Below are 19,463 nucleotides of genomic sequence, written 5' to 3' on the forward strand. Positions count from 1 at the left end.
ACAGAGGAGGAGGAACATTACGGTCCTGAACTTGTAGTTCCACTGGAACCAGGAAGGCTGCCATCATCATCCCTGGATAAAGTGGTGACTTCTAGCCCCCCTGCCTCCTGATGACTTCAGGCAGTTCTAGGACCTTCTCTGCAGAGTTCCTGGAAAGTTTCAAATTTCTTTTGAAGAGATCCAGGACTCCCAGCACAAACTCTTAGACATCTTGCATGCTTCTGGAACCAACAGAATAGCTCTCCCTGTTAATGAAGCCATACTGGAGCCAGCTAGGACAGTTTGACACACTCCTACCACCTGCACTCCTACCACCAAAGGGGCTGAGAAGCACTATTATGTGCCGGCCAAGAATTTTTGTTTTCACTCCCCTTTCCCAATTCACTGGTGGTCCATGCCTCTTCTGAAAGGGCTAGAAAGCAGCATCCCCCGTCTACTCCTGCTGACAAAGAGGGAAAATGCCTGGATCTGTTTGGAGGAAAGATCTTCTCATCATCCAGCCTCCAGTTCAGGATAGCCAAATACCAAGCATTACTGGCTTAATACGTTTTCCTGAATTACACCAAGTTTGTGAAGTTTGACAGCCTTCCGTATCAAGGCAGATCTCTTTTTCAGGCTCTGACAGACAATAGCAAACTGGTAGCCAGGACCACCCTCCAATCTGTAGTCGATGCTGCCTCTAGAGCTAAAGCTACCGCCATAGTCGTGCGCAAGGAGTCATGGCTCCATGTGTCAGGATTCGCTAAGGAGTTCCAGAATATCATTGAGGACCTCCCCCTTGATGAATAGGAGCTCTTCCACCAGAAGGTGGACGAGTCCTTCTATACCCTGAAGGTTTCCAGGGTTGCCCTCCACTTGCTATGGATATGCCTGTCACTAAGAGGAAGTTTCACCACCCACAGGTCACATCTAGATTTATGGCTCAGCAATTTTTCTATCAGAGCAACTTTGAACCAATACATAAGAGACCAAGAGTTCAAAAGTCCCACTTCCTTACACCCTCGGCAATAGGCTTGGCATCTCAATCCCTGGCTCAATGTTATTTTTGATGGGAGCTCAAGAGCCTCAAAACACTAAGCCCAACACCTCCCGCCCCTGCCCCACAGTATTTGGCGGTCATCTGGAAGTCTTTTTCAACACCTGGAGTGTGATGACAATGGATAAGTTGGTGCTTAGCGTCATCCACTCTGGCTATACAATACATTTTGCAACACTACCTCCTCCAGAAACCTCCTCCCCGGCCCTGGGGGAAACTCTCATGTGAGAGTATTCTCAAGAAATGAACTCCTTATTGCAGCGAGGAGCAATAGAACCATGTTCCCCCTCAAGACCAAAGGAGAGGGTTTAACTCCACCTACTTCCTAATATCCAAAAAGAAGGGCACTTGGAGACCAGTGCTTGACCTCTGCCATCTCAACTGTTTCATTCACAAACTCAGATTTTGCATGGTCACATTGGCAGTGATAATTCCATCTGTAGAAAAGGCCATGTGGTTCATGGCTCTCAATATGAAGGATGCATACTTTCACATAGCCATTCATCCTGCCCATAGATGCTCTCTCAGATTCATGGTGTGCTTCAACCATTTTCAATAAAGAGAACTTCCTTTTGGGATAGCAACTGCCCCTAGAGTCTTTACCAAGATATTTTCAGTAGTAGTAGCAACAAGGCCTGGCTTACACTGTGGGACAAAAGGTATGGCTTTTTACAGAACACCTCTGCACAGACAGACCCTCTCAGAAACTAGACCACCACTTCCTTGGCCTGTATCGGATCAACTTAGTAACCTTTGAGCTTCAGTTCCCTCAGTCCCTTAGGGACCACCTTGTATTCCGTGTGTCACTCCTAAAACCTTACACTGAGAATACATTTCCCTATAGAGCCTAAGCTCCACAAGTACAAGGTCAAGCGGGGTAAATTGTGATACCTGATTGACTGGGAAGGTTACAGCCCAGAGGAATGAACTTGGGAGCCAGCAGAGAATGTTCATGTTCCTGCCGTGGTTCAGGCCTTCCATAGGAGCCACTCAAGAAAACTGGACCCATGTCTCCCAGAGGTGCCCCTAGGGGTGGGGGTTATGTCATGATGCACAGGCCTTGAACCCAGGTCCACAGGGTTTACAGGAGCAGACATGCTGCAACCCTCCACTGGACCAACTGCTGATCCAGGACTCATGAAGCCCAGTCCCAGTTTGAGGCTCTGCCTCTGATGCCCCATTGGTAGAGCCCCAGAGCAGCTGATTGGCCTCCTGGCCCTACTTATGACAGCATCAGGAACAGGAAGTTGCCTTAAAAAACTGGGATCCACCTTGTGCCTCCTGCTTATGCTCCCCCTCCCCCCATCCCCTGGCTTGACTTCCTGGCATCCTGACTCTGGCTTAACTCTGGACTTCTGACTTTTGGTTCTGATCTCCAGTCTGGCTTTGGTTTCTGACCTTCCAGGATCCTGGCCCAGCTGACTTCTGACTGTGGATTCCAGCTCCTACCACTAGGTCTGGCTGCCCATGACCCGGCCCTGACAGCAAGAACATACCTGTCCAAGGATAGGTTCTAGACCATAAATAATACCATAGCTCATGTGTCAAGCAACCCTTGAGTACCAGTCAAAACATCTCTCTCTCCTAGGTCATATGGCCTCATGCACCTATATCACCCTGTTTGCAAGACTCCACCTTCATTGCCTTCAAACTTGGCTACAATCCCTATACTCCCCACACCATCATTCCATGAACCTCATGGTGACAGTTCCAGCCAAGCTAGTGTCTTCCCCTGCTATGGTAGACAAATCCTCTTCAGATAAGCACTAGTGTCCCTTTTCTCCCTTCCCTTCCAGACAGGAACATTATTACAGACACATCCCTATTTGGTTGGGTGGCCACATGAATAGCCACCGAGCACAAGGCACCCGGACATCTCGAGAGTCCAGGATGCACCGCAGTATCCTGGAGTTGTGAGTAGTCTGGAAGTCATTCAAGTCCTTTCTTCCATTCATCCATGCTCACCATCTCCTTATAATGTCAGACAATGTTACAACTATCTTCTACATCAACAAGCAGTGGGGACTGAGATCCACTCCCTGTCAGGCCTCTGGAACTGGTGTATCAGCAATCAAATCACCCTACTGGCAGCCTACCTTCTGGGAAAACAAAATGTGCTTGCACATTCCCTCAGCAGACATTTTACAATCGACCAAGAGAGGGCGATCCATGATTTGGTACTGCACAATATTTTCACTCTATGGGGACCCCAACCAGGGATCTGTTCACCGCTTTATAGCAAACAGGAAGTGCATCATGTATTGCTCCAGAAGAGCCCTAGGATGCCACTGTTAAGGTGACACTATGCTTTTTCCTTGGTGGGACCAGTTCAACTGTCTTCCCTCCACTACCACTTCTGCCACAAGTTCTACACAAAATCAGTGCAGGTCATCCTGATAACCTCCTTCTGGCCAGACAGTTCTTGTTTCCTAATTTCCTCCTCATGTCAGCCTCACCACCAATCATTCTCCCAACATTCCATGAGCTCCTGACCCAGTGGAAGGGCAAGATCAAGCACCTTGATCTGCATCCGTTCCACCTCAGGACTTGGTATTTCGATAGGCATTATCCGTAGAATGTTCATGCTCCACAGCCATATGAAACATCCTCTCTAAAAGTAGAAAGGATTCTACAAAAAATGTTACCTAGCTAAGTGAAAGAGCTTCTCTTCTTGGGCGCACCAAAGAGGCATTCACCCAGAGACTACAAATCTTGCTTTCATCTTGGAGTATATTCTCTCTTTTTGAAGACAACAAGTTTGTCCATGAGCTCCTTGCGAGTCCACTTGGCGGTGATCAGTGCATACCATCCACTTTCTTAGGGCTACTTGGTCTTCACACATCCACTGACCAATAGATTCTGGAAAGGCCTAATAAAAACCTTCCCACCTGTTCAGAAGCCTATTCCCCAGTGGGACCTAAACCTTGTTTTCTCAGTACTCACAAGGTGTTTTTTTTTTCTTTGAGCCTTTAATTATAGTCCATGTCCATCCTTTTCATGAAGGTTGATTTCCTTGTGGCCATCACCTCAGTAGAAGGGTTGGCCAACTTGGAGAGATGATGGCCGATCCTCCGTACACTACATTCCATAAGGATAAGGTTTCTTTGCATCTGCACCCCAAATTTACCCCTAAAGTAGCTTTGGAATTTCACCTTAAACAAAACATTCACTTACCTGTGTTCTTCCCAAAACTGCACACTTCCACACAGGAGCAAAGACTCCACTCCCTCAGTGTTCGGTGGGCCTTGGGTTTTTACCTACAGAGAACAAAACAAATCAGGAAATCCCTAAGACTTTTGTCGCTATAGCGACTGAGTCAGAGGGCACGTCATCTGCACCCAGAGAATCTCCAAATGGTCTCTGGCTGCATTCTACTCTATCAGCTTTCGAGCCTCCCCCCCACTCTGCATGAGTTAAGAACTCATTCCACCAGAGCGCAAGCAACACATATGGCATCTCTTCAGGAGGTAGTCCTCCTCGAAATCTGTAAAGCGGCCACATAGGGCTCCATTCACACATTTGCAAGACATTATGTCCTGGTGCAGGACTTTTCTGCTGATGCCTCCTTTGGTATGGTGGTACTCTGCTCAGCCCTACCATCTACATCCTCCTCCTACTTAGGTACTGCTTGTTAGTCACCCACAATGGAATACAATAGGGACATCACTCGAAGAAGAGGAGATTACTTACCAGTAACTGGAGGTTCTTCGAGATGTGTGGTCCCTATCTGTATTCCATTATCCACCTTCCTTCCCTTCTGCTTTAGAAGGAACTGGAGAGGTGGATGATCCGCCTCACCTTTCACTCCCTTGGTTGGAGGCACAAGATGAGCTAGGGCATATGCACGAACCAGTGGACACTGCTTTCAAATTCTCCAGCTCTGGGTGCATGGTGCGCATGCATAACTCTCACCCGAATACAGATAGAAACCATGCATCTCGAAAAACCTCCAGTTACAGGTAAGTAACCTCCTCTTCCAAGTATAGGAAATGCAGGAAATAAGGTTAAAATCAGTAAATTGTGAGTTTTTAAGGTGCCCATGTAACCCCACACCACCTGGGTGTGGTGCTCTATCCCCTCTAGTGGCACCTCGACCACTTAGAGCTTAATGAGTCTGCTACAGCCTTAGCTAAGAGCCATGTGGCTTTTAGCTCATGCAGTAGAGGCTTATGCATTTAGTTCCAGAGGTCCCAGGTTTGATCCCGCCTGTCGGTGTTACACTCACTTTAAGCAGATATAGCAAAAGTTGGCACCTAGTGCCCTGTGGTATTTTAAAGAAATGGTTGTTTCTTAAAGAATCATGTAGAGCATAATGTGCTTAAGCATGTATACGCACATATAGCAGTGACTCTTAAAAAGATTTGGAGATTGTGGTGGAAGCATAATCAGTTGAACACGAGCTCCCAATGTGATGCTGTGGCCAAAAGGTTGTGATGGGTTCTCCATCACTGACAATTCTTAAACCAAGATTGGATGTTTTTCTAAAAGAGATGCTCTAGGAATTAGTTTGGGGAAGTTCTGTGGCCTGTGTTATACAGGAGGTCAGACTAGATGATCACAATGGTCACTTCTGACTTGGAATCGGTAGGAAAAAAAAAACTAGTACAATTGGTTAGAAAATTTTAACAGCACTATAGAAACAAAAATGTTTTAAGAGTTTCATTATCTCTTCCCCCATTTTCTGACCATATCTAACTTATACAGATCACAAAATGAAGTAGTAGTATGAAAATGATTATTGACATGACACCACTCACTACCATAGATCAGAGGCAGAAAGAAAGCATCAATTAATGTTTGTGTAAAAGTACATGAAATCATTACATACATGTAAAAGACTAGATAAAAATAGGTTAATAATTTTGTTTAATAAAACTATACTGTTGAAAATACGGCTGTTGGAAAAGCACTCTGTGTCCTTGAGTCGAGCATGAGCAGTGTCAAGAACAATGGAGTATTCTAAATGGATTTATTCTCTTTCAAACAGGGTGCATAAATGTTCAGAAATCAATTATATGAACCCGCACAATCTAGCCATGGTGTTTTCATCATGTTTATTTCAAACTAAAGGACATACCAGTGAAGAAGTCAATGTCATAGAAGATCTAATTAAAAATTACGTACAACTCTTCGATGTAAGTATCTTACATAATGTAGTGGCCTAAGTGCTCTGGTAATAGAATTTTGTAAAATGTCTGAAAATCTCTATGCATTTCATGATCTTGCACAAAGATGTTGTCTTCACAAATGTTTTTTGTGCAATGTTGGTTCCACTGCTTCACAGTGTGCAGGATTCTCTGATGCTTTAGCTCTGTGGCCATTGCTTTTTATTTGGCTGCTTTTAGACATTAATTCTGAACTAGTCTAGACTGAAGAGAAAAAGCTGCGTTTAGAGAGTTGCTGTAAATCAGTCTTTTCCAAATGAGTGCACACAACTCTTCTCACTGGCATGAAGATGGCATAGTTTTTAACAAATTCCTAGATTGTGATCTTTGAAAGTGGTATGTTTGTTCACCTATTATGGTTCTTGTGTTGCAGCTAAGGTATTCCCAGACTTTTGACTCCGTTAATGATGATCACTTCAGAGAGATACTGTTTTCTTCCAAAGCTCTTTGCAGAAGAACTGAATCCAATTGAATTTGAATTTATTCATTACTAGTGACTAATCTTTGTGACCCATTATGCAGCATTCTTCTTTTTTATCTGGGGTCACAGAGGAAATGTGTTGATATTATAAAGAGCTCAGCGGTATGATGGATTTTATGGAAAAATCCTCTTTAGATTTACATTCGGTAAAAAATAGTGCCTCTTGTTTGATACTAGAAAAAATCTCTCAATCAGATAAAATACATTGTAAGTGTAATCATTCCTAACAACCCTACTTGATTTTCTTAGTGTTGTTAGCCATTATAAAGAATCCACTAAGGATGATAAAGCATTATGTTAGTTTCCCTCTAACTTACCGAAATATCAATTTTTAACAGATAAATGAAGATCAGGTCAAACAAATGGATACAGAGAACAGCTTTATTACCAAGTGGAAAGACACCCAAGTAAGTGGTGAAACTCAATTGATTTGGGAATGATCGTAACAAAAGAATATTTTGTTGTCATGTAGCAGTTTTGTATTTCTTTATGGTGATTTGCATAATGTACCCATTTCGAAAAGAGACATAAAACAGCAAAGTGAAACAACTGTGTCTATGCAGCGTTGTTCCCATGAAATTATGATCTAACACATAATGGGACTATATCTTACCTATATATCTCACTCAGATTTCAACTTTAGATGTATTTCGTTCCATATGTTTTATAAACTGTAGGAAGTAGTGATCGGCATTGTTAGGAAAACATTTTGAGCTCCTATCTTTAGGATAGAATTCTCTGTATGTATTGGAGTTTTATAAAACAGGCTTATCAATAGATAATGGCGTGGTGTGAGCTTGGGCACCTCTGATTATCTTAGTGTTCAAACAGAACACACAAAAAAGAGGCCGTTTTCAATGCAGGGAGGCTTCAAACCATAACGTTTATTTAAAAAAAAAAAAAAACCACTTTGAATTGTTCTGTGAAGTTATTAGGAAGCTGTTGCATGTTATACTCTCTGCAAGAAGAACTGTTAAGTGAGTAGCTACATGCTTCATTAGCTAAGGTTTGAGTAGTGTTCATGTGTGGTCCCAATTAGAGCACATGGCAGTGATTCTAAGACAGGAGCTGAACCTTGGGAAGCTGTTGCTCAGGTGGGCAGCTGAATTAACCATGACAAAAGGAAACCTATGGAACTTGTGATTTATGTAGGAGATCTGAAATAAGGTTGGGGAGAAGCCCTGGGAAGTTTGGGAATTTAGTAGGGCTACAGGAGTTAGTGTGAGGGAGACACATCAAACTATAAGTCAGTATTGGTGGCTGCCCTTCTCGGTTATGCGTGTGGTGTAACACGTAAATCTCAAAGTACCTTAATTCATCAGTAAAAGTAAGTTTGTTATGGTGCTCATGGAAGTCAGATGTTCCATGATTCTCTGTATTTCTGCTGAGCTGTATTACTTTGTCTCCTCCCCTTCTGCCATGGATGTCAAATTTCATTGCTCTGGGGAAAGGTGCTGTTGTATGGCCCTTTTGTGGATGTGCATGTATGAAAACTTGAATGCCTCGTGTGTGTGTGTGTGTGTGTGTGTGTGTGTGAGAGAGAGAGAGAGAAAATTCTGCCTCGTGTGAAGATTGTGTTGCCACTGGCCTCGTTCATGCAATGTGTGCACCTGACTTGCCAGTGCAAAGGGCTAAATATAATACCACCACATGCCTCCTGCTGGCAAGGGACTGAAATTTACATTAAAAAAGAAATACGGCAACATCTTATCTCTATTGCTTTTGAGTGGTGATGCTATTGAGAGAAGACTTTTGCTGGGAGGAATAAAGTCTTGATGCCTAAGATCTAGGCGCGTAGAAAGTTGGAGAAAAGATAATTTTTCTACCTTCTAACTGTGTGATTTCCTGGAGACTTAGCACCAAGAAATGCCTGCAATGAACAGTCCCTTTCAAAGGATTTTATCCCCATAGGAAGTCATGGGGGAAGCTCCAATGGCTATGGTGCTATTTGCAGTTTCTCCTGGTGTCACTACTGGTACAGCCACTGAAGCTAAGAGCATAAATGAGAGAAGTGCCTTGGGAGTGATTCCACTGGTACTTCCATGTGTTTGGAGTTGGTGGAAAAGAGAAATAGAAGGCGTTGGGCATGGGTGACCAATTTGGGAGCTCTGGTTGCTGATAGCTGAGTGCATTCAGCCAAAACTACAGTTCTGGACAGAGCGGAATGCTAGGAAGAGGCAGATGTGATGTTCCATGTTTTATTGGAAAGATCACTATGGCACTCTCTTTAGGAATTGGTTCTTGTTCTGAATGCTATTTTCAAAAGGAAAGAGGCTAGAGGCTTGCTTTCTCATTTTTAAAATTGAAGTTTAAGCTTCCTGCAGTCATTTGGTGTCATTTAAAAAAAAAAAATCCATTATGATATACCTAATTTTCCCACAGTAAAACCAAAGTGAGACAGACCCTTGTGAATGATTGACCAGTTTATGTGGGGACTTTAGTAGTTGCCGGGAAGAAGAATTGTGAGAAGCCTGAATTGTGTTTCTATTTGTTTTCACTTTCTTGCAACAAATTCTGCTCTATTCATAATCAGACTTCATATGTGATTGTTCCACCCACTGCATTTTATAGCCCCTGGCTTGAGTCTCATCAACCTATCAATAGCTGAGTTTAAATTCTTCCAACAAAAAGCACTTTTATTTCAACCTTAACACAAACAAACAAACATATTCAACCAGAAATTTCCAGCTCGCAGCTGAAGAGTGATGATTTGTAGTGTAATGTGATATTTAGATTTTTGAAAGTAGTAGAGACAATGCTTCCATTTAATTATGTATTTAATTGTCAAATTCTCTTCCTTCTTATTTATTTTAAAGAATATTTGAGTCACTACTCATATTTGTGTGAAATGTCATAGTTTCTATGTATGTATGTGTTGAGACTCTGGGAAATAACTTACAGTAACCTACACAAAAACTAGTTGTTTTTAAAGAAATACACTTCTAGAATTGTCATATTCTATTTTTAAAATCAAAGACAATACTCATTTCAAAGGTTTTATAAAAATAAGGGAAGCTACTGCCTAGAGATTATATTTACTTTAGTTTAAGGAAAAAAATGAAAAAAAGTATGCATTATGCGTTTAAATTAACCTGTCCAGATGTCATTTTTAAAATCTGTTTTTCCTTCAATTGCTCCTTTTAATGGAAAAAAGAACTCCAAAAAAGTGCTAATGCTGGGTAATAAAAACTGTCAAATCTTCATGAGGCCCCACCTGAGGTAAAGTATCTTGCCGTTGATTTTTCTGTAGATATTGTCACATTGCTGTTTAATATTGTAACTGTAGATGTATCCTGTTTATCAGTAAGTGCATGTCCTCTTTCTGCAGTACCATCTCAGAGAATTCGTGATGTATTGTACAGCTCCAACACATATGTGATCTCATCTTCACTCTATCTAGCTCTTTTTTGTACTGTACTTTGTGCAGCATTCTTATTTGTATGTATTTGCTTACCCCAAAGAGAAACTCTTGTGGAATGTAGACTTTGTTCTCAGTTCTAAGTAAAAAAAATCTGCTTTTCAGGAAGTACTATTTCAGTTTCCTCTTCCACAAACAAATGGCAAAATGTATCAACAATATCTGTGTTTTGGCAAATCTCACTCTGGAAAGAAATAGATTTTTTTTCATGGATAGATTCTTACAGTAAATTACTCCTCCTCTTTTCACTCTCTCCAGAAAGTACTTTGTTATGCAAGTCTGGGCAAGTAGAATTTTGAGTCCTCTTATTCACTGCTTGTGGGTGAAATGGATGAGCGCTATACATTGTTTTATGGCTTGATCATTTAATATAGTGTCCTCAGACTATTGTAGTTTTGAATGGCTTAATGGCATATATTGTACAAAATGCAATTCTTCTCAGTGATTTGCAAGCAGTACAGATGATCCTAGCTTAAAGCAGTCATTGCTGTTTTAGTTCTTCTCTCCATTTCTAGGAAAACAAAGTGTAACATTTCATAGAACTACTTTGGCCATTTGGGGAAATAATATTTGGCATGCAGATTTTCACTATCCAATGTAAAAAATATTAATGGAGCTGCAATGTTTAATTAAGTCACTGTCAACACAGTGTACACAAAACTCTAATGTACTGAGTTTGAGTCACAAAAACAGAGCAACACTATAGGTTGATTTTCTAAGTAATAATCACTGAGTGGAAAGTCATTTCATACCAGTGACTTGCTGGGAAAGCCAACAGACCTTAACTCAGGTAGCCATTGGCAGCTTGGAAGTGCTTGCTGCAGGGGTGGCTGTTTTTGTTAACTTTATAAAAATGTAAAGGAAAAAATAATTACTTTTTCAACAGTTGAGAAGATAAAGTTGAACTGCATATTGCCGGGGATACAGTGTTCTTTTTACTGTACCAGTCTTTTCCTTGCAGTTAAAGACCTGTGTGGTAGATAACAGGAAAGTAGAATGACATTGTCTCTGTGCTACTAGGATTATAAAGATGACTCGCATGCAATATTTAGCAGACTGAGAATTTGACTGGTAGAGAGGTTCTTAAACAAAGGTGGGGATAATAGCCCTATTCTCCAGAACAGTCAAACTCATCACCATAGAAATCTCTTTCAAAACTTTCTCCAATCTCATTTATATTTTCTAATAATAACTATTCATAGAGGAGAAACTACTTAAAATGTAATACATGGTATATTTATTATTCACAGTTAATAGACACTGAACTGCTACAACATTTTTTATTTTGGTTAAAATTATCGTACAAAGTAAGGCCTGATCCTGCCATATTTATGTGGAAGTTTAACTTCAGCAGACAAGGGCACAAATTCTACCTTTGTTTCTCACCTGCATGAAGTTAAACATCCCCACTTGAAAATACTCTGTCCTCTCATTCTTTGTAAAACATAGACTGCAAACGCTCACCAATGGCTGATTTTATTGCTTCATTTTGAAAGCTTGACTGTGGGCATTTTTGTTTTAAAGATCAGATTTAAAAGTTCTGAAAATTTGTGTCCCAGGGGTTAATTTGTGTTTGAGTTTGGAGTTGTTCTGAGCAGGAAAATCTTCTAAAATAAAGTAATGTATCCCTGCCCCTTTCTCCTTTACCAGCGCTGTCCTTACGTTTGGTTTTAGTAAGGCAGGAAATAACCTGATACCGTGTTAAAATGTAAGGAGTGCTCCTATCTCCGTTTCATTTGAAGTCCCTCTGATATTGTTCCCAAGACTTCGATGGCCATATGTGGCAATTCGGTTGTCAAAATTAATACATTTTCCCTTCTGAATTAGGATTAGTCTCTGTGGCCAAGCAGCAACTGAGTCTTGTGGAACTTCTATGTGTCAGCAACTGCAAAGAGTAATTTTTGCTGGATCAGACGCTTCTAATATATTACTGTGATGTCTCAGCTTTAAAGTGAACCTTTTTGAAACTTGCTATATGTATCTCATGCATATGTAAATACACTAGTGTATTCATGCACTCCTCTGAGAGCTGTTTTGTGCATGCATGGAGAACAAGGTATATAGACTGCATCCTCTCCATGGAGTGTTCTGCCTGCCTGCCTGCCTAAAGCACAGTGGCTCCAGAAACTTCCTCTAGGGTACTGTGCTTCTATCCTACCTGCTAAATATTCTAAGTGGGATTTTCAAAACCACGCAGCACTGGCCTAACTACTTCTCACAGTCAACCTATTGAACTCATTGCCAGAGGATGTTGTGAAGGCCAAAACTGTTATAATGGGCTTCAAAAAATAATTAGATAAGTACATGGAGGATAGGTCCATCCGTCAATGGCTATAGCCAAGACTGTCAGGGATGCAACACCATGTTCTGGGTTTCCCTATGCTGACTGCCAGAAGCTATGAATGGATGACAGGGGAATCATGCAATGATTGCCTGTTCTGTTCATTCCCTCTGAAGCATCTAGCAATGGCCATTGTCAGAACACAGAATACTGGGCTAGATGGACCATTAGTATGGTGGTGCTTATGTTCTATTGAAATTAGAGGGTATTACCATGGACTTCACTGGGAAGAGAGTTAGGTCAATACTGAGTGCTTTTAAAAAGCCCAACCTTCCTCTTTAGTATTATGAATGTGACTTGCAGCTGGCTGCCAACTGACACTGCATAAGGTACACGGTCATCTAGTCCTTTGAAATTGTGTCTACATCTAAACTTGGAGCCAGAGGCGTGTGTGATTCTCATCTCACGACAACCATGCACTGGCTCTGCTAGAGCTAGCATGCTACAAAAAGTAGTGTAGCCGCGGTAGCATGGGAGCAGCAAACAGCAGCATGGATTAGCTGCCCTGCATACGTAACCATAGGTAGAACCCTGCTTGGATACAAAAATACGGGTCCGCATCCGATCTGCATCCACAAGAATCCACTTGTGTCCAACTCACGATCTGCACTCTATCTTTTATCTGCATCCACACCACACCTGCAGCAGCAGCGTCTGTGTGCGTGCGTGTGTACTGTATATAGGATCTCAAAGGCGGGGGAAGCAGCTCTCTGCAGCTCATAGCCTATGAGGCTGCTTCCCTGCCTTCAAGACCCTATACACCCCTTATACAGAGAAAGGGGAGGTGATAGATCAAGAAAGGCAGCAAAATCCCCCATGCTCCTATCACCAAAGTTTAAGCAGACAAGCAATTTAGGAAAACTCTCCCATCTTCATTGCTGAATCAGGTCAGTTGGAGAGGGAGGCAGCTGCTTCTGCAGAGTGAGTCAGTAGCCTATGTTTCCACAGCTATACTACTATTTGTAGTGCATTAGCTCTATGAGAACTAGCATGTCTATGCGAGCTGGGAATCACACTCCAAGTTTAGGTGTAGCCTGAGTGAGAATCTTATTTCAATTAAGATCTGAGAGTCAAAACACTGCTCTCTGGAACTATAGTTGTTGTTCCATCATAATACATTCATGTAGGAGCTAGAGCAGGGAGACTAAATAATGCAGGCACTTAAAATGAACAAACGTAAAGGGGATATAGAAAACTGTATGGAAAAGCTAACGTGCCCAGATTTCTTTTGCAACCCAAGAAAGGTCTCATGTCTGAAATGTCACTTAAGATGATCTCGTTTTCCATTCCAGTTGGCAGTTCATTAACCACTCTTTGTGTTCTATCTGCCAAACATTTTGCCAGCTGTTTGTAATTTGCAGCACATTTCTTTTATGTACAGTTGTTTACATAACCCCAGTAGAAATCAAATGTCAACTTCGTTCTTTCTTGCAACCCTATTTTGTAATATCTAAAAAGCAAACTTTACCAGGAACTAAGATTTTCAGAGTCTGTGCCACTGTAATTAAGAAGCTTTCTTCAAAGTAGCTTCATGTTTTCCCTCACAAATGCTTCCATTAGTTTTCTATTCTCAGAAGCTAAGCTAACTTTAAAGTCACAATTTCTCCATTATGTCAATGTTCGTAGAAATTGAGTGACGCAGTGTATTTATTTTTCAGTCTCTGTAAACTAATCAAAATATTTTTTCATAGCTTCCCTTGTTACCTCATTATTCTACTCAATATCCTATTACATACACTATGAAGCTTGAATCTGTTTGCCCTGTTCAGCCTCCTCAGGTTTTAACCCATATATATGCATGTAGGTGTGTGTTGTTTAGCATGATTGTGTCTCAGAATTGTGACCCAAATTATTGTACTTACCATCATTTGGATGCTAGTCTTGATATTGGATCAAATATGAAAGGTCCAGTTTTTTTCAAATTAACTATTAACCTCCCCCTTTCCCCACACTCTTTTCATTCTCTTCCATATTATATCTTCCCTGAAACCCTGCTACTGTATACACAATCACAGGATTTCAAATTATGCCCCTTTAAATTGGCATATGACTATCTTCTTAAGAGTGTAGGTTCTGCACCTAGCCTCAGTACTTAAGTCACTTGATATTTTCTCTTTGGAACAATGAAATTTGTCGTCCACAATGTAGATGGCTTTATGGTTATGAATGAGCAAGCCAGATTCCTATAGAAAATTCTCTATCTGTTCATTTAAAAAAAAAAAAGAAGAAGTTTGGAGTTTTTATATATCCCACTTGGTCATCATTAAATTCTGTTTTCACCTTACTTCCATAATTATCAAGTCCTTAGTAAAGGTCTGAGTTAACAAGAATGTTACAATTTGTATTTCTGGATATATGAACTAATATGTAGTCAACATAAAATCAGTTTATTTAATCTTATCATAAAAAAATTCTGCTTATTAGCACAATATTTGCCAGACCACTGGCCCATTAAACTTAGCATCCTATTTTCAGTGTTGGCCAATATCTGATGATGGGAGTGAAAAAAAATATCATTGAAGGCTTTAGCCGATTGCCCAAAGCTGTCCATGGAGAGTGTAAATGTGTGGGGGGCAGAATCCTTGTTTTATTTCTGATTGGAAGCAGATGGTTTGGTTACACTTAGTATGCATAACCGCAAATGCTATTAATGATCACAGATTTTTTTTTTAAAAGATCTTAATTCTATCTTAAAACTTTGACTTTTGGAACAGTGAATTCCACAAAATGATTACACGTTGCATGTAGAAATATTTCCTTTTGTTTTTCTGTACATTTACGTGCCATTATTTTCACTGAGTGACCTTTTGTCCATTTTATCAACTTGACCACTTACTAAAGTCATACATATTTCTAAAATATATCCCCGTACAAGATTACATAGGTACCATTAAAATAGACTTTTACTGACCACCAGTCTTTACCATTATCAGGAATTTGCAGTATTCACTATACTTTTCATTGCAAACAACACAAACCCCTCAGTTAATGTAAATACTGAAGGTGATAAATATCCTATTTTTATTGGTGTCCACTGTAAATAGAATTTTTTTTGATCGTATTCTTTCATGAAATAATTAACAAAGCAAAAAAGTGTGTGTGAGCGCTAGGGGGGATTGAACTTTAAATGTTGTTTTTAAACTATTTTAGTTAATAATCAATTAATTTCTAATTAATTGTTGCCTTGTTTCTTATTAAAGTTTGTCCCACATTCTCCCACCACCACCCCCAAAATCCAAACCATTGGCTTTCTCATATAAAGAGCTATATATTCTCCTTCATCCTGTGAGGGGAAGCAAATGAATGATGAACTAAGTTGAAAGGAAAAAAGAATCACATCAAAGTGTTATAGTAGCATGTATGCTATGTCTTCTCCAAAGCCCAGACAGGTTCTTCTTCAGCAGTAATTTGTGATGTAGATAGCAAAGGTACAATGCTGGAGAGCAGATGCTCCAGGCAGCCTCATACCCTAGGAAAACAACCTAGAAGCTGCAGATGGACTATCATTAACTTCCACTGTCATATTAAGGCAGAGAAGTTTAATTTCAGTTCCATTGACTTTGCCAGGAATCATGCTCAGGAACATCAGTTGTTTTGCAGGTGCAGCAATAGGGGACCATATGACAATATGAGCTGGCTGTGCTGCCAGGGTGAGTTGCATTAACTCCTGTCTGGTTTGTGGTTGTGGATGAAGAGTTTAAAATCTCTGAGAAATAGAACTTTTGCCATGCAAAGGGCATTAGGAGCTTTACGAACTCTTCCCTACCCCAAGTTGTTCTTTTATCATAGTTGTGAAATGGGTTTATGTTGGTGAGTGAATCAGGTAAATTTGAGATCAACTTCTGACCATACAGTTTGGCTAATACGACAGATTAAATTTCCAAGCTTGGACAACTAAACACAGATCTCCTCTGACTTGCACTCTGGAGGTGGATCTCTGAAGCACAGACTGTCTTCCCGATAATGTTCACCCATGACTGGTCTAGCTAGAATTCCTGTTCCTGAACCTATACTTCAAAATTCATATGCATTTTGATAGATATGATCATGACTGCATTAGTCAAGTTCATATTTCTTCCTGAATCAGTTGCCAACCCTACAGTAGAGACTTCCTATGATTAAGGCTACAATTTAGTCATGGGTATTTTTAGTAAAAGTCACGGACAGGTCACGGGCAATAAACAAAAATTCATGGCCCGTGACCTGTTCATGATTTATACTATAAATACCCCTGACTAAATCTTGCGGAGAGAGAGGGGAGTCACTGCTGTGCGATGGGGGGTGGGGCCAGTGGCTGCCCCGGCCACCCTGGGGACCACTGCCCGGGGCTGCCTGAGCAGTGCCTGACCCCGGAGCCAGCTGTTTGGGCGGACCTGGGGACAGCCATATTGACCACTGCAGAAGTCACGGAGGTCGTGGAAAGTCCATGTTTTCTGCAATCTCCATGACAGACACAGAGACCTATCTATGATTGATCAGATGGATGCTGGTGCTTTCTGCAGCTTAGAAAATGGAAGAAGGTTTGTGTATTGATAAGACTCTATTATTGCTGTGAAATAATGATTGTATTTTCCCAATTATGAAAAAAGCTATATACATTTTAATACATTTTAATTTTTGTAACTTATGTGTTTTGTTTTAGGTTTCCCAAGCTGGAGATTTGTTAATTGAAGTTTATGTGGAAAGAAAAGAGCCAGACTGTAGTATTATAATAAGGGTTAGTATGTAAAATTGTTATAACTTGTTGATAAACTTTTTTTATGAAGTGAAACAAATTTGTTTTCTTTATATGTAGTTTTAGCATGTCTGTTGTTACATTTGTGTTTATTAGTTCATGTCTTTTCCCATCTTTATTTATTTATTTATTTATTTATTTACATTCAAGCTGTGGCTTAATTAAAATTTGTAAATAGTATTTCTCTTGTACTTTTAAGCAGAAGGCTATGGCATAATTTTAAAGCAGAGACCTCCACTTTCAGTTTTATGGCAGGGTACAGCAGTATTGATGCTCACAGCGACACCACTGTCCTGCTGCAGTAGATAGGAACACTAACAATTGCCTAGTGATTTCTGCAGTTTATTTAGCAGCACAAGGTCGTTTAGAAGGCCTTCCTCCTGATGTCTCTTTCTGCCAGAGGCTGTCTGCCTTGCTTAGGTGCTGAGAAGCCTAACCTCCCCACTCACTATAATTGAGATTTCCAGCCTCGGGTCTAATAGCACTCCTGAAAAGTACTGGACTCTAAGCAATACTACTCTAATGCTCAAATGTAAAGGAGAACATTAAATGTCTGCTATAATGAAGGGTGGATATGATTAGAAAAGCAATTTTAGCAAGATACCTATTGACCTTGTTAAGGTTGTCTAGTTCCATTTCATTATCATTTTATGCTGCATGGGACATATCAACCAAAAAACTCTGGATTTTTTTTGTTTTTAAAGACCAAAAAATTCAGTATCATTGACTGGGATGGGAGAGGGGCAGAGAGGGAGAACTGTACCAAAAAACATAGTGTGCCTGTAGTAATTGTTACCTTTCAGATCACAACATGCTCTTTCTGTTTCACATGGAACTGAGCTGTAGTGCTTTAATGTTGGGGGAGGAAGGGGTGAAGATAAAGGGAAAGGTTTGAAGTTACAGTTTTTAGCTGAAATAACTTCCAATCTGATGCAACAAAGTTGATGAAAATGTACTGGCCAGCAATTTGAGAAATAATTATTGGATTCACAAACTTGGTATTTCTGTGATTGTGCTTAAAAAGAAAAAGTTGGACTGTTTTTCCATCACAAAAGTATAAAATGTCTGCACAAGTCAGAAGCCATTAGTACTTCAGAAACTATTTATTAAATTCTGAACTGCTACAATCTGTATCACAGGTATCGCCTTTGACAGAGGCAGAAGAATTAACTAATGATGTATTAGGAATAAAAAACATCATTCCCCACAAGGATGAGATCTGGGCTGCTTTTGAAGTGATTGAAAATGGAGAGCTAGGTTAGTGACTTTTTTTTTCAACAATATTTGTGTGTTTTCTTACCATATTATTGGTTTCGTTTGGAAAGTTAACCAAATCAAAACTCCATAGTTCTTCTTCGAGTGATGGTCCCTACATGTATTCCATACATGGGTGTGGATGTGCACCAGGCACCTAAGTCTGGAAGTTTTCCTTAGCAGTGTCCCCTTGTGCTCAGAGATGAGGGTATAATATTTCAGGCGGTCAATGCCTCTCCGGTTCCCTGTTACTGCCTGTAACAGCATCCCTGCAGGGCCCACCTGCCCCCGCTGGGCAGAGAAAGTCACACAGAGACCTTTAGGTGCAGTGCCCACCTGGTGCTTTTATTTACAGGCTGTGTTCCCACCACCTTTCCACCATACAAGTAGTTCCCCTTCTTGCAGTCCACCAGCAGGAGAAAGGGGGCAAGCTATCTCTCTGTGTTTTTCCTCTACTGCACCTTTCCTCTTTCCAGCTCCCCCCTGACTTCCTTCCCGTGGGGCTCTTATCCAGCCCCAGCCTGAGGCAGCAGCTGTTCAAGCTTCCCCGATGAGGGCCAGGTGGTCTACCCAGCTCCAATTCACCTCCCTTAATTGTAGCTGGAGTGATAGAGGGTGGGCTAAGCAGTTTTCTGCTTAGCACCCTGTCACACTGCCATATGGCCTTAGTCAGAACCCCTGTTCCTTTGCGCTCTTAGCTTTTGCTATGACAGTGGCTTCTGTCCATTTGTATATAGTTATAGGTGTAGATAGTAGTTCCTTTTGCACTTCGCTGAAACTTTGTAACCATTGCTGACTGATCCAAGGGCCAAGCCCTCTGCTCCCAATGAATCTCCAAATGGGTCTCCAGGTGCATCCGCAAATGCTAAACAATCTAATGTGCCACCACCTGATGGAGTCACAGTGCACTCTATATGAGCACAAGCAGCCACATCAGCCTGCCTTGCAGATGTCCCATGGCAATCTGTTGTGCACCCTGGAACTCCGTCTCCACATTCACGTCGACCAAGCGATAGCTGCAGATTCCGCTGTA

At 40.9% G+C, this 19,463-nt stretch overlaps 1 protein-coding gene across 1 annotated transcript in view; it reads left to right on the forward strand.

Annotated features, from left to right (window-relative positions):
* ARAP2 (ArfGAP with RhoGAP domain, ankyrin repeat and PH domain 2) overlaps positions 1-19,463 on the forward strand; it is a 203,463-nt gene that overhangs the window by 134,897 nt on the left and 49,103 nt on the right. Inside the window, exons 22-25 of the mRNA XM_065405009.1 lie at positions 6,024-6,171; positions 7,021-7,089; positions 17,084-17,158; positions 18,316-18,433. Coding sequence (XP_065261081.1) covers positions 6,024-6,171; positions 7,021-7,089; positions 17,084-17,158; positions 18,316-18,433 — 410 coding nt within the window. The remainder of the gene's footprint in view (positions 1-6,023; positions 6,172-7,020; positions 7,090-17,083; positions 17,159-18,315; positions 18,434-19,463) is intronic.

This window comes from Emys orbicularis, chromosome 5 (genome assembly GCF_028017835.1).
Source record: "Emys orbicularis isolate rEmyOrb1 chromosome 5, rEmyOrb1.hap1, whole genome shotgun sequence".
NCBI classification, from domain to species: Eukaryota; Metazoa; Chordata; order Testudines; family Emydidae; genus Emys; species Emys orbicularis.